Here is a 16,533-nt window from a genome sequence, read left to right as displayed (position 1 = left end):
GGAGGTGGTGGTGCTTGAGGACCCTGTCGGACTGGGACTAGCGTAGCTGGATCATGAAGCTCACAAATCCCGGCCTTTCGGGCATCCTCCAAAGCATATGGGGTCGAAGCAGGACCTGGGGTAAAATAGTCACGAGGATAGCGATCGAATACCCCCAGGCTCTCTGTAATGCGAGTGATATAAGGACCCATAGATAACTAGGCTGATAGGCCCTACCAACCACGGCTCCGGGAGAATGACGCGAGAAGTAGCGTCGCTATATTGGCCTCCCGGCCCATGATCATCGATAGCAATGAAAAACGATTAATGTTGCTGCACTTCTCGTGGCCCGAATAACGACCTACGATAGAGTAGGAAACAATGCGGTGAAGGTATTGGTGGACTGGGTCCCGAATGGACGACTAGAGAACGGAGCTCGAGTGGGCCCCGTCCGCTATCGTGGCCCAAAACTGGCCCAACTGGGCCTCTGTCAGCCAAAACTCTCGATCAGTCTGCGATCGGAGAGTATAACCCCGGGCGCTCATAAGGAACGCCGGGGTCAGCACCTCCTTGGCGGTGTAATAGCCAGTGGCCACGGCGAACTGAGGCACGGACATCTCGTATGTCTGCCGGCCAAGGGCGAATGGCACCGCATGGGGCTTGGAGAACTCGGTGAGCACATGTCTGAATGTGGAAAAGAACTCATGTGTGAGCTCGACGTATTGCGCTGAGTCAACCGTGAGGACCTGAACCCATTGAGCGCTCAGCATAGCCCGGAAGGCCCCCTCATGGCCCACTGCACTGAGCAGTGGCCAGTCGATCGTCCTGTGTCGGAACAGCTGCATCGCCGCGAAACGACGATACAAAGTCTGCTCCTCCGACAAAGGAGCGAATCGAAGAATGATGTGAGGGATCTGGTTGCTGTCCCCCATGATCGACTTCCAAACCGTATCGGGAGTGATCGGGATCTCATTCCCGTCGTACCTGATAACCCGTGGTGGACGCACCACGGGCTGCGGGGGATCCGGAGCTCCATTCGGACGCGCAACGGGACCACGTCGTCCCGTGCCTGCTGGTCTCTGTCTCTTGCGCTCGGCGGTGCCAGATGAAGAACCTGGAATGTCTGACATACTGCACGATAAAGATAGAATATTAAATAAGATATGAAAAATGAGAAAAATTCGGGATATCCTATTTATATCTAAAATAAAACCAGGTTTCTCCGCCCGAATGGAGATTGAGTATGGGCAGATAACCTAAATACGTTTAATGCTCAAAAATCCCAAAACACAACACTACACATGACTTGACTTGAACAAAACTGACTCGAACGAACAAACACAACTGACAATTGTCTCGAAAAACGTGAAACACAACAAACACAATCGGGATTAACAAAATCAGGCGGGTCGGACCTCGAAATTCATTTATATTATTATCATATTATTAAATTAAATTATTATGTTATATAAAAATATTATTAAAATTATAGATTAATTCATATTATATATTTTATTATTAAGATAATATGTTAATTTAATAGATATTATTATTAGTAGGTAAAATTTTAAAATATTATTATATTAGATTATGAATTATTATAATATTAAATTATATTAATTTATTAGAAAATATTATTAATATTATTATTACTATTAATTAAAATATTACAAAATTATATGATATTATATATTATTAAAATATTAAAATTCAGCTTTTTTTATATTAAAATAATATTATAATATTAAAATATATTAAATAAAAATAAAATATTAAAATTTCTTAATTTTCTTTATTTACTTTACTTGTATTATTATCAGTAATTTAGAATTACGAAACCCGACCCATATCCGGACATTTAAAATCTCCCCGACTAAAATCAGCCCCGCCAAAATACAAGCTGCCAAAAACCAAATTACAACCCCTAGACTGACATCTCGACCAAACTCGAATCACAATTAATTGCATAATCTAACATAAACATAATTCGAACTCGATTAACACCTTCACCAAAACACCCTTACCCCAAACCGAAACCCGACACAAAAACAACTCACAAGCCGGAATCCAATTTCGAAATCAAAAATTAATCTAACACTTACCTCGAAAATCGGGAAGTCAATAGAATCAATAGAGGGGAAGTGACGGTGGTGGGATAGCAGAGGCGGTGGTATGACTGGTGGTGGAGGATGATGATGACGGTGGATGACGGTATCTGACGGCGGTGGTCGACGGTGGTGGATGGTGATAGAAAGGGAGGAAGATGATGATGGTGACAGCAGTGGTGACTGGATCAGTGGTGGAGGTTCGGCAATCGACGGCGATGGTGGTGTGCCGGAGATGAAGATGGTGATGGGAAACGGTGGAGAAAGAAACAGAGAGATGATGGTGGATGGATGATGATGATGGAAAGAGAGGATGGTGGTGGGTACCGTGCCTGGCGATTACGGCGGTGGTCGGTAATGGTGGTATGGAGAGAGAAAACTGAAGAGGGAAGAAGATGGTAGGAGGTGGTAAGGCCGTGAAGGGGTGTAATATATATATAAATATTATTACTATATTATTATTAAAACATTTTTTTATATTTATATCCGGACTATCCAGGACCCATCGCGTAGCGCGATGGGTCATGCACAACAACGTTGCGCTACACGACCTAATATGGCCAAATTAGGGTTTGGACCCCATCGCGTAGCGCGATGGGGTTAATCTGGCGTAATCGCACTACGCGATGACGTCAGATGCCTGGGATGTTCCAGCTACCATCACGTATCGCGATGGTTAACTGTCCAAGGCCATTGCGCTACGCGATGGTCCCTAGTGAACAGAAAGTTTTTGCCGATTTGGGGTCGGGCATTTTCCGACCCGGTCACTCTTCGACATCTCGACAACACCTTGAACACGTTTCCGAAGTTGGAATTTGCAATACGTACCTGGAACGCCACGAAATTGACCAAAAGCTTACCGAACCTCCATGATGCACACTTCACCAAAAACTTCCCCACACTTGGGATTTGCTGCACATAACTCGAGATAAAAGTCAACCAACGACTCGACAAAAAGAAAATAAATTGGAACATACTTACAAACCCCGGGTTGCCTCCCTGTCAGCGCTGAATTGCGTGTCTACATATCGACAATGCCTCGAATGTTTCACGTATTTTCATAAACCGATGAGGTCACATTGAGGCTCACCGATTCCTTGTCAACCTTTCCTTTCCCTGTTACTGATTCCTCATCATCTTTCATCTTACTCACTCTCTCCGTCCAACCTTTCTTCTTCACGCTACCTTTCAGCTCGTTCCTGTCAGTTACAAAACATCCATCTCTTGTATGATTTGTGCATGATGGTACACACTTGTCAACAAGAGGGTTAGTAGAATTTTCAAACAATAATAACCTCTTAACACGGTTCCCACACTTAATTCCCAAAAATCCCTCAGCACAATCAATTACCGCATGTGCTGTTGCAAGGAATGGCCTGCCCAGTATGACTTCAGATTGTTTAATATTCCCTTTAGCATAATCAAGTACAAGGAAGCCAACTGGGTAGATAAATTCATCCACTTGAACCATTACATTAGTAATCATGCCCCGGGGGTGTGTATGAGTTTGATTCGCCAACACAACGATGGTGTTTACACTTTCTAACGGGCCAAACTCATACTGATCATATAAACTACCGGGCATAACACTAACACAAGCTCCAAGATCTAGAAGTGTCTGATCAGTTTTAAACTCCCCAATTTGAATTTATAAAAATGGCACTCCCGGGTCTTGGAGTTTACTTGAGGTGGTACTATCATCCACCTACTCATCCTCTGTGTTGATCAATTTGATATTTAAACATTTTTCACAAGTGAAATATTCACAAAAAGTTGATTCATCTGAGTTCAATTTCAATTCATTTTGGAAAATTGTTTCCTTTTGACCAACATAGTTATTCTCATCACTAACATCATTCACTACCGCCTCAACAAACTGTGCTGGTGAATCAACATCAACACAAGTAATTTCAAAATGAGGTACAAGACTTACCGCGTTGATGTGCACACTATTACCTTTCTTAGAGCTTGAACTGGAATGTTGCGGGTTTACTGTGGTATCGCTCGGTAACTGACCCGCATTCTTCTGAAATCTCGCTACATCCGCTGCAAGCTGACCGATCTGTTTCGCCATAGCCTCTGAAGACTTATCCCTCAACTCGAACTACTTCTACGTTTCCTTCTGATTATCTGACACAAGCTTTAACAACGCATCGAGTTTTGAATGTACTGACTCATCTGTATTACCCGAACTACCTGAATTACCCTTCTGCTAGTCCTGATTCTGATTACCCGATGAACTGTTACCCTGGTAACCATCTCTATTATATCCTCGACTGTTATTTTGACTGTATGAACCACCCTGACGGTAGCTGTTCTGCTGTCGGTTCTGACTGGACCCCTGAAAGTTCGGGTTTGACTGACTCGACGCGTTCCCGTATATGAAATCCGGGTGATTCCTTAGGCCCGGGTGATATGTATTTGAATTGAACCATTGGCCCTTAAAATCCCCGTACGCGTAACTGACTTCCTCCTCGTCGGGGTACTCGTCATCATCATCAAACCCAGGGCAATTTTCTGTCTTATGCCCCAACTCGCCACAATCTGCACAAACCGGGAATTTCACCACGACCTTACTAACGTGTTTCTTTTTCTCTTTTCGATAACCCGCGAGTTCTCGTTCCAACTCTGCAATTCTGTCTGACTCGCTCGAGGTTGATTTAACCGATCTGGTGACCCCAACTTTTCGTCTTCGTTCAGCGGCTGCTTCTGACTTGGAATCCTCACACATAAACTCAAGGAAATCCCAATCGTCCTCTTCGGGTTGATTCAACAACTGACTGTTACAAGAGGCTTTCAAATATTTTATGTCTTCATATGTCAACCCGTCTACGAAACATCTAACCAATTCCCACAACTCAATCTGGTGGCGCAGGCACTTCCTGATCATCTTCTTATAACGAGTAAAGGGCTCATTAAACAACTCACCCAGTAACTATGTAAAATGTCGAATCTCCATCCGGGCTTCGTTAGTCTTCGACTGTGAATAATACTCATTAAGGAAAACCTGCTGCATCTCAGCCCAGCTCTCAATACTGTGCATTGGTAGTGAGTTGAACCAGTGCTTTGCTTTGTCTTTTAGTGAAAACTGGAACAACCGCAACCGAACTTCATCCTGATCGTATGTACCATCACCGATAGACTCGCAAATGGCTGAAAAATCTGAAAAGTGTGAATATGGGTCTTCCAATCCCAGTCCGTGAAAATGGGGAACTATGTTGATGTAGGACGGACGGGACTTAAATGTCGGTTGTCCCTATACGTGAACCTGTAGGACAATCTGTGAGGCACCATCTGAAATAGCCGGTCTGAACCGACTGTGAACACCCTGAACCGGAGGCCCATAATTCCTATGTCTGGCCCTCGGTTCCTCAAAACCTCCCCGGTTAACCTGAATCGGTTGTCTTCGTTCCTCCCGATATCTTCCAACTCCACCTCTATCTTGATCTCTCCTCCACCTGTTACCCCTCACCCTAACCGGTTCCTCAACCTCCTCAATCTCTTCAACACGCAAACCCGCACCATTATTTTTCGGCTCAAACCCGTCATTCCTTCTAATCCTCCAATCATTCCCATTACTGCCATCATTCCTTGGTTCCTGTTCCTCCTCACTCCCTCTTCTTCATCTTCAGTATGAACACTGACGTGGTCAAAATCTCGAATAATCGGCTGTCAGTGACGAGGGGTGTTGTTCGGGGCTGATGGTCCGGGTCTGTCATGGTTTCGGTTTTGGTTTCTGGATTGTCAGGCTGAATTTTAGGGTTGCTGATTTGTATTTATTGGTGGAAACTGGTCATTATTGGGTGGATGTTGGTTATTCGGTGGGTTGAGTTCGGGTTGGAAAACATTTATCTAAACGTTCAATCTCTGGCTCGTAAATCAATGGAGAACCTCTTCCTGAATAGCGGGTATGCATAAACATGTTACCTGCGCAAATAACACACCCCGCGTAAAATGGGAAAATAAAATAAACTAAGCTAAAAATAAAAATAACAACTAAATTAAACTGTACTAACAAAGAAATCAATTAATCACAAAAACACTAAGCGCACTAACTCCCCGGCAACGGCGCCATTTTGATTCTAGACTGTTGCTATATAGTCAAAAACTATTAAATCAGTGTCCTAATCACCTTAAACTAGTTAGGGTAAGTAGGGTGTCGAACCACGAGGAGTATGTGGTCAGTGTACAGTGAAATCGATTCCTAACATTATGAAGTAAATTCTATCAAAGTACTGATCACACTAGCAAATGAATTTGAGTTTTATAATAATCAAACAAGTAATTAAGTATTCAATCAATCAGACAAAGCAAATCACACCCGGGAATCCAAGTAAGCAACCTAACAGCAAACTCATGCACTTAACAGATAAACTATCTTGTGTCAACTATAGACTGACTAACCGGTCAAACCTTAGGCATCCACGTTCGCTAACATATGGCACCGGTTATCAAACGGTCCCTGCTAGTGTGACTCAACTAAGGGAAAACGTATGCTTTCTTGAAATTAACAGGTTAAGAGAATCCTACGAGCAATTATTATAGCAATCGACAACCTCATCGTTCAGATCGAAATAAACCTAAACCGACTGATTATACGAACTTACTAAATATCAATACTTATAGATTAATATCAAAACAATTACAATTAATTGTTCTAGTACATGAGAAATAAACTGAAAGATTACAAACTATACATCCCGGGTATGACTTGAAGGATCTAGCCGTGTCTCGGCATCTCTCGGGCTTCAGTTATGATGGATAAGATCATGTACGGGGCCTTGAGATGATTGAGATCAATGGTTCTCCTCCTTGCTGCTCTAAAAATCGTCTGGATAGTGAATAATGGCGTCTAGGGCTGTCGTCAAAACGAAATATAAAATCAAAACCCTAACTTTCACGATTATGGGGACCATCGCGTAGCGCGATGGTCTCCTCTCCTGGTCCATCGCGCTACGCGATGGACCAAAAGTCAACGCCAGTCAATAATTACAGGGCATCGCGTAGCGCGATGCCCCACCTTCAACTCCAATCGCGCTACGCGATGGGTCACTTCAATCAGCAAGTCTATATTAATGTCTCAATTCGCGAGCTGGACTTCCCGGGTCTTCATTCCGTGCTCGTACAGGTCCAAACTAAGCGCGTTAAGTACCTGTGACTTGAAACACGATAAACATGTATGAAGTACCAAAGTTCCTAAACTAAACGATTAAAACGAGTATGTTAACACGGTAATATATGTACAATTAAACCAAACATCAGTTGCCAGAGCCGGCTCGTGGGTCAACGAAATGAAGAAAGGGCTTTAAACACACACTTAAGTTAGATCCTCAAATAAAAAAAAACATTATATATAGATATATATTTAATTAGCAGATTAAAAACAAAATAAGTATTGGTCTTGTGGCAATCTTGTGTGTTGTTTAGTTGCAGGACACAGGTTCGAGATTGGTTATCAACACTTTTCTTTTGGTTTTTAATTAACACAATTGTTTTAAAATGGCCACAAAATCTCATTTCAATTTAGGCCTCCAACATCGTTAAGCCGGTCGTGACGGTTGCTATAGTCGATGGATATACAAATAACATTCTTTGCTTCATGAATACAACTATGAGTCTTCTATTTATTGTGTTTGTGTAGTTAAATTTGTGGTGGCAATGGTACCAATCTCATACTACATCCCAAACCATTTTTCATCATTTTTTTACATTCTCACATACACGTTTGTGTCATATCATTTCATCCCACGATCATCCCAATCCATTCCAAAACCATTGCAACCATCCTAAGCCATCACTTTCTAAAAATTAAAATTTTCAAGATATACAAACATAATTAAAAATAAATTAAAAAACAACATGAGCCTTTTTAGAAACATTTTGGGCGTGTTCGTTTCACGTAATAGAATGGAATTGGAATTGGAATTTGCATAGGATTTGGAATTGGAAGGAATTGGATTTTGAATCTGAACATCCAACTGGAATTGGAATTTGAAGGAATTGAAATCCAATTCCATTCTTGATGTGTTCGTTTGACAAATGAATTGGAATCGTTTTTTTAACAAGGATAACGGCGGAAACATTTTAGTTTTTTAGATTTTTTGTTTTTTATTTATATTTTGCGTTATGATTTTGATTATTATTATTTTTTTTTGAATTTTTTAGGGTTTTCTATTAAGATAAAAAACCCCTCAAAAAAATATTCAAAAATAACAATAAAAAATTCATAACTCAAAATAAATTCGAAAACAAAAAAAGTAAAAAAACTAAAATGTTTTTTATTTATATTCGTTGTTCTCGTTAAAAAAAAAACCCCGAGAAAAGATTTCAACGAATTCACTTGAAATCCTCCACATTTTGGAAGGATTTAGAATCCCTTTATTAAAAGGAATTTGAAAGAATTGAATTACAATTCCTGACAACCGAACACACTAAAATAGAATTAAGATTCCAATTCCAACAAAACGAGCACGCCATGTTATGGGATTTTAATTCCAATTCCTTTGAATTTTCACAAATTTTGTGAAACGAAAGCGCCATTTGGGTTTGTTAGGAAAAAATGTTGGCTTCTAGAAAAAATATGATTTTTAGATGTAAAAGAAAACCCTAAACAAAACCACGTCTTTTTCATCATATGTAGGCATTACTGGTATGTTACCACCTCTTCACCGCCATTGCTCCGCCATCATCAGACATCACTGCCACCACCATTAATCATTAACACAAAAGGTTAATTTGTTAAAAAAGTAATAAAAAAATAGGATTAACTTCCGACGAGGGTTACGGCTGAAACGAGTTTAATTGCTCTGTTATTGATCATTATTACCTGTTATTTTTATTGATTGTTGGTCGCATGTTTGGTCTAAATCAGTTATGATGATTTAATTGAATGATATTGTGAATGGGTGGGTTTTAAGGGCCGCCGGACAATTTGCTCGGCCGCCAGAGGTTTCATTGGAAAACCGGGATGGGAACAGGGGGTTGGGTAGGCTATATATTAAATAATATGATTTAAATGAAAATTACGCAACTAGTCCATGCACTTTCAAGATCTTTTAATTTAGAAATAAAAAAATATCATTACATTTTAAACCTTGAACTTTAGAATGTTATTAAAGATGTTTTAAAATATAATTTACAAACTAGATTTCGAACTTTGAAATGTGTAATAATAAGTTATAAAGTTTGGATATTATATTATACCAGTAAAGTTACGAATTGTTTAACTTTATTAAACACTTTAAAAATTCTGGAGTTTCGTGTATTGAATAAAATGAAAAGGAATCGAACGAATGATAAACGTGACTCATCGTGAATATAATATTAATGATGAATAATGAACCAGAATATGCGTAAACGATAAATCGGGTCGATTTAACGAATTCAATAAAAATCAACGGATATAAAATACATTAAACGAAACTTGATATATATATATATATATATATATATATATATATATATATATATATATATATATATATATATATATATATATAAACAAAACCGAAAATTTAAAATGGGTCGGGTTTTCGGGTTTGAAAAGTAACGAATGCTACATACGAACACCTGCTAATGCTACAGAAGTGCAAATCTCGACACACGCTAACTTTAGCAGAGTGCAACAATAGGCACTTGCAGCGTGAGGGAGATGGTCAGCTGACTAGAGCCAACTTATTAGCCATCATGCTACACGACGTTTGGTTCCAAAATTTTCCGCACTACGCGACGGACAAATTTTATGATTTTACTATTTCATACTTCGGAGTCAACGACTCATTTATATAATAAGTTACTAAATGTTTTATGGTGGTAACAATCAGGTAACTAAAAGCTTATGGTATTGGAAGAAGATCAGGTCGTGATGTGAGCCAAACACAAGAGTCATTTTCGTTGCTTCATAATTTTTTTGAACTTAATCCTATATTTATGGATGTTAAATGCTGTTAAGTTGCTGTCACTTATGCTGGTCAAGTGTAATATAAAAAATATATAGATGTATATTTCTATTATTTAAGGGTTTTACAATTGCCACCAACCTTAGAGCATTCACATTTAGGTCCCTACCATATATTCATATATATATCATATAATTACACTAAAAATCACTACAGTTTTTCTCTCATTTTCAATTAAATAATACACTTTTATACTTATATCATTATCATTTCTCTTTCATTCACACACAACCATTTTAAGAAAATATTAAAATATTATACTGTGTGAACGGTGAAACCCCAAATTTAACTTCCCGTATAACACTTTCTTTCTACTCTACTCACAACCACTTATAACCATACTATATAATTTACAAATTTCTTCACATATTTTTAGGGAATAGTCAAGAATGCTCTTATGCCATACCCATAGGAAGCAGTTGATCTCTACTAAGTATCCAGATGGGATATATTATTATAATTTACAAGTAGTATATAAAATATTGTTTGTCGAAATATTAAAAAACTAGCTTTAAAACCTATGTGATGCACGAGATGTTTAAAATAAATACAATTAAGCTATAGAAATTAAATGAAAAATTAAACTATATTTTATTGAATTAAATAGTTTTATAAGTTCAAATTATATTTTCTAATGGAATATTCATACGAATACATGGTGTATTCTCACACAATTTCTTCATAATCACGATAAAGATGCACTTAGTGATTTTATAAGTTGTAATTATATTATTTAATAGAATAACGAATTATAACAAAAGGTGATAAGATGTTTCATTATGAATGACATAAAAAAACATTATGTATAAAATTTACATGAATAAAACACGCTTTAATATTACAGCTTCGAAAGAGATAGATGAAAACTCCATGGGTCTATGAAGGTTGAAAGAATATGTGAGAATAAAATTGTTATTTTTTCATAATTTCTTCTTGTCTTTATCATCTTAAACATATAAATATTGTTCTTTGAATTTTATTACATTCATCTCCAACACTCAAAAGTGTATATAAATTGATTTAATAAAAAAAGGGAAATCAAATTTCATTAAAGATATAAATATTTTGATTGTGTTAACATAAATATCCACGTATTTTTTATTCCCTCTAATTCATGTAATTAGTTATTTAATTAAAGGATGGATTAATATGTTTTGATTGCACTTGCATAAATATATTTTCATTAAAAATTATAGAATAGCTTGAGCGGAGAAAATTTATGCTATGAATAAATCTACAAGTGACATGCGTCCCCAATTATGTTATTTTATTATAAAATAGGTAGATAGATGTATAAAATAAATTTTGGTTATGATATTAATATTGAACTCAATTTAACTTAAAACATTTATTATTTTCTTAATAGTGTTTTTAATGAATTCCTACTTGTCATGATTTTCACAACAATTATTCTTGTCAACAAATTTCTTTAACTGTTAATTTATGGTTTTAATTAGTATGTTTTAACCAATCTATAATTTATTATTTTAACTAGTATGTTCTTTAAGTATATACTTTTTTTCACCGGTATTAATTCCGAATTAACACACGCCTCTTTTTGATATATTCACCAACACATTTCGTGTTGTTTAGCTTGATATTATTTCTCTGGTGATTACTGTATTTAATACATGTACCTTTTAAAAAGTTAAATAAAACTTGAAAAGGAATTTTATCAACTGTTGATCTCTTACATGTACTATTTTTGTACATCCATTTACTTGAATCATTAATATTTATTTTATTTAAAGAACATCTTGTGTTTGTAATAAATTTTAATTAATGATCATTTTGTAACGTCATGTTCCTTTTAACCTTTTTAGTGACGTACCTTTTTTTAAATAAAATTTGAAACCACGTCTAATAGCTGGTTGAGATTTTCTAATACAAGATATCAATCATTCATACTTATTTTGACGCTCAAAGCCTAACACATTCACAAACCCATCAAAAAGGAAACCAAATTAATATTACAAATTAATATGATTTAATAAATGCATAAATCATTATAAAATATTTAATTTGAAACCACAAACAGTAACTGATTAAATATTAATATACAAAAAACAAATAGCAATAGGATTTGAAAAACATTGACATAAAAGTCATAATTAAACTCCCTCGGACATGTAAACTTGAGTTTTCTTGTTATAATTAAAAAAATATAAGTATTATAAAACATATAATGAACCTTGTGTTAATATCAAGGAAATTTAAACATTCTCAATTAATTTGGAAATAAATAATAAATAAATAAATAAAGTTATGAATGTGGGTATAAATAGAGCTAGTTATTCCAATAAACATTTCTCATAATTTTGAGCTTAGTCTTTGAAATGATGCTTAAACTCTCTTTTCTCGTTTCATGTATTTTCTTTCCTTTTCTCTTTTTTCTACCGGTCTTTTCTCATTCTCAATACCCTCGTTTACAGCCAAATGGGTCATTGAACGATAGCAGAAATCAACAGTCGTTCGGGTTTCTTAAAAACATTCAAGGGTGTCGTAAAGGCGAGAATGTAAAAGGCATTCGAGACCTCAAAATGTATCTTAGTCATTTTGGATACCTAAACTACCAAAACAACCCTAATGTCACAAATCCTAAAGAAGGTCATTTCGATGATGAGCTTGAGGCCGCCATCAAATCATACCAAGTTTATTACCATCTCAATGCCACCGGAACACTTGACGAGCCAACAGTGTCCACGATGGCCACGCCTCGTTGTGGGTTTCCTGATAAGGAAACTCATCAACATAGTGAGAAACCTTTTAATTTTGTCTCTCGCTATCGATTCTTTCCAGGAAAACCAAAGTGGCCTAAGGGGAAAAGGCATCTAACCTATGCTTTTGGATCAGGTTTTCCTACACGATTCGTGCCTGCTGTTGCACGTGCTTTTGGAAGATGGGCTACTGCTTCTCAGTATTTCACATTTTCAAGAGCTGAAAGTTATCCAAGTGCTGATCTAACGATTAGTTTTTCGCGTGGTTCCCATGGAGACTTCCCCTTTGACGGGCCTGGTGGAGTATTGGCGTATGCTTATGCCCCTACAGATGGAAGGTTCCACTATGATGCAGATGACCGTTGGGTGGTTGGAGCAGTCCCTTACGCTTTTGATGTTGAGACTGTAGCTTTACATGAAATAGGACACCTACTTGGACTTGAACACAGCCAAATTCGAGATGCAATAATGTGGGCTAGCTTTAATCCGGGAGTAACCAAAGGATTGAATTTTGACGACATCCAAGGAATTAGAGCTCTATATGGCAGTTAGCTTGCTCTAAAAATGAAATAACAGAAATAAGTTAATGATTGTAGTGTGCTCGTAGTTAGATGGAGAATCACTAGTGGTGCCTGATTTTAAAGCAAAGTGTATGCTTTCTTTCATTATAAGTTATAACATTACAAAAGAAAACAATGATTGTTGTGACTTTTGTTGAAGGTTTTGGTTTTCGTTTTGTTTCGGAATTTTGTAATCTTAAAAAATATTTGATCGTCTGGAACGCCTATATATATAATCGAATTCGGATTTTCTTATGAAACTCCTCCGGGACCAATTATGATATATATTGGAAGGAAGATTAGCTTGAAGTTCATGCACCAAACTCATTATAACAACAATTCATTTCTTTACCTTATATACGTAATAACCATGGTATTTGATATTGGATTGAACATAGTTTTGACTTTTGAGTTCATGATCATATTTAGTTAAACTAGTGATTATGGCTCTTTATTTCTGGTTGATATTTGTATTAACAAAAATTGTGTATTCATTAATAACTCACTAATTAATTAATCAAATATGTAAAATGTCTCCAATAAGCCTTTGAATTAAGTTTGATGCATTTACATCTAATGTGGTATTAAATGTTTTTATGGAATATTGTTTTGAAACAACTTTTATACAATGTATTATTATTAGTTTCATCAGAGGGGCTAACTTGATATACATACTGTATAGTTTATGACACTTATGGGCGGACTTTTAAATGGTGAAGAGCGTTCCCCCCCCCCCTCCCAAAAAAAAAAAACTATAAATTTAGGTCATTTACGTTGAATAATTTTAAATTTAAGAAAAAAAATATATGATATTTTAAATGTTCAAGTCCCCACCCTTTCTACAAATTATGTGTGTTCAAGTTATGCTATTAATGACACGTAAAACAATAATCTATTATAAGGCTTTTATAGTTTCTTATTTTATAACGACATAAAGCTTTATGCTAATTGTATAGCACATAAATACACAAATCGATGACTTATGGCAAAAACAAACCATAACCTCTTTATTGTTATTTATGTATTTTTATTTCTAATATGTAGCTATGCGTAAATTCTAATCATGGATAATCGTTAAAATCTTAATTAAACGTTCTAGTGCAAATTACAAACTTAATGATCTTGAGAAAAAACAATTCAAACCATCAAATTGAGTTGCTAAAGAAGTAAAAACGGCTGGTTCCATCAACCCACCCAACCCAACCACTTCGCTTTGTCGTTCTTTAAAACCACAGTTAACGATTTGTCTTAAAAACTTTTGTTAAAACCGGTTAAACTGTTATTTGTATGTTTATGTATTCATATGATCTCTACTTAGTACTCGATCAAATGGGATAAAATATTAAAAAGAGTCCAGGTACGATGTTGTTTGCCATAAAACGAAAAAATCATGTGGGCACGTCATATAAGTTTTCTTGGTTATAATTGTCAACTCATTGACTATTTCGAAATGATAACATTTTTTAATTGTTAAAATTCACAAAGAACCTTGTGTCAACATCTGAAAATTTTCAAACCCTTTTATATTATATTTAAAAAATAAATAAAAAGTTAAGAATATTAGTATAAATAGAGCTTCTAAGTTCTAAATCCTATAAACTAGCTTGTTTCAAAATTGAATATAGCTAGTCATGGGGACTAAGCTCTATTTTCCCTTTTCATGTACTTTAATTCTTTCTCTCTTTGTTCTACCCGTATTTTCCCATTTTCCATATCCTGACTTACAACCAAATGAGTTATTCCATAATAACACAATTCCATCACCTTTCGGGTTTCTTAAAAACATGCAAGGCTGTCGTAAGGGTGAGAACGTAAAAGGCATACACGATCTTAAGAAATATCTTAGTCATTTTGGGTACCTAAACTACCAAAACAACTATAATGTCACAAATCCTGAAGAAGATCATTTTGATGAGGAGCTTGAGGCAGCCATTAAATCATACCAAGTCTATTATCATCTCAATGCCACCGGAACACTTGATGAGCCAACGGTGTCCAAGATGGTTATGCCTCGTTGTGGTTTTCCTGATAAGGAAACTCATCAACATAGTGATGAATCTTTACACACGGTCTCTCATTATCGGTTCTTTCCAGGCAAACCAAAATGGCCTAAGGGAAAAAGGCATCTGACATACGATTTTGGATCACGCTTTCCTACACGATTCATGTCTCCTATCGCACGAGCTTTTAAAAAATGGGCTATTGCTTCTCGATATTTCACATTTTCAAGAGCTAAAACTTATCGAAGTGCTGATTTAAAGATTAGTTTTGCACGTCGAGCCCATGGTGATGGAGCCCCCTTTGATGGGCCTGGTGGAGTATTGGCCCACGCTTTTGCCCCTACAGATGGAAGGTTACACTATGATGCGGATGATCGTTGGGCGGTTGGAGCAGTCCCAAATGCTTATGATATTGAGACTTTAGCATTACATGAAATAGGACACTTACTTGGTCTTGGTCATAGCCAATATCAAAATGCAATAATGTGGGCTACGTTTAGGGCAGGAGTAACAAAAGGACTGAATGTAGACGATATCCGAGGGCTTCGGGCGCTATATGGAAGCTAGTCTTTTCTAATAAAAAGGAAACTTAGTCATTTTCGAAGTATGAGTGTTTGCTTTCTTTTATTGCTACAATGTCGTAACATGCGTCGTATTTGATGGTTGAGTTTTGTTGAGGGTTGCGACATTCCTAATAAATCATCATTTCGTTTTATACTTTTTTTCTTTTGTAATTTTGTTCCCTCTTTCGTAATAACAATGCCTTGGAGTGGTGCTAAAGTTTCAACCTCCAAGTGATGATCCATCAACTAAAGGCCTAGGAATTTGTTTCAAGTTCTTTCAATCAAACTACAACTTAAATGGGGGAAATAAAATACAATAAGTTTGATAATTATAGGCCTAGGAGTTTGTTTCACTGGGGGTGATGAAGGGCGGGAGCTAATAAACAGATAATAATTTGAAAACTCACAAGGAAGAAAACTAAAACTGAGTATCAAAATATAGACCCAAAACCGACCCGAACCAACTTTATTGGTGGGTTTAAGTATGACACCTCAGGCCATGGTTGAAAAATTGAACAGTATGAAATTGACTTCTTAATAAACACATATCAAAGGGCTTGTATAGTAATGGTGTTCGTCCCAAGTGTTGAGAGTTCTAGCTAGTCCGGCCTATGGTGGACAACTGGACATGAGTGTAAAATCAGGAGTAGG

At 36.6% G+C, this 16,533-nt stretch overlaps 2 protein-coding genes across 2 annotated transcripts; both read left to right on the top strand.

Moving 5' to 3' along the window:
- Positions 1–12,378: 12,378 nt before the first annotated feature.
- Positions 12,379–13,311, top strand: LOC143555662 (metalloendoproteinase 1-like). The gene has a single exon (XM_077045180.1). It carries the CDS (start codon positions 12,379–12,381, stop codon positions 13,309–13,311), a length of 933 nt encoding a protein of 310 aa, XP_076901295.1.
- A 1,639-nt stretch (positions 13,312–14,950) lies between these two features.
- Positions 14,951–15,897, top strand: LOC143555661 (metalloendoproteinase 1-like). The gene has a single exon (XM_077045179.1). The coding sequence runs from the start codon at positions 14,951–14,953 to the stop codon at positions 15,884–15,886; it is 936 nt and encodes a 311-aa protein (XP_076901294.1). The 3' UTR covers positions 15,887–15,897.
- The last annotated feature ends 636 nt before the right edge of the window (positions 15,898–16,533 follow it).

Source organism: Bidens hawaiensis, unplaced genomic scaffold (assembly GCF_021521415.1).
Source record: "Bidens hawaiensis isolate Kalapana, Puna unplaced genomic scaffold, B.hawaiensis_p1.1 tig00018244_1, whole genome shotgun sequence".
Lineage (NCBI taxonomy): Eukaryota > Viridiplantae > Streptophyta > Magnoliopsida > Asterales > Asteraceae > Bidens > Bidens hawaiensis.
The sequence above is the reverse complement of the archived record's forward strand: the minus strand, read 5'-3'. Positions and strand labels throughout refer to the sequence as shown.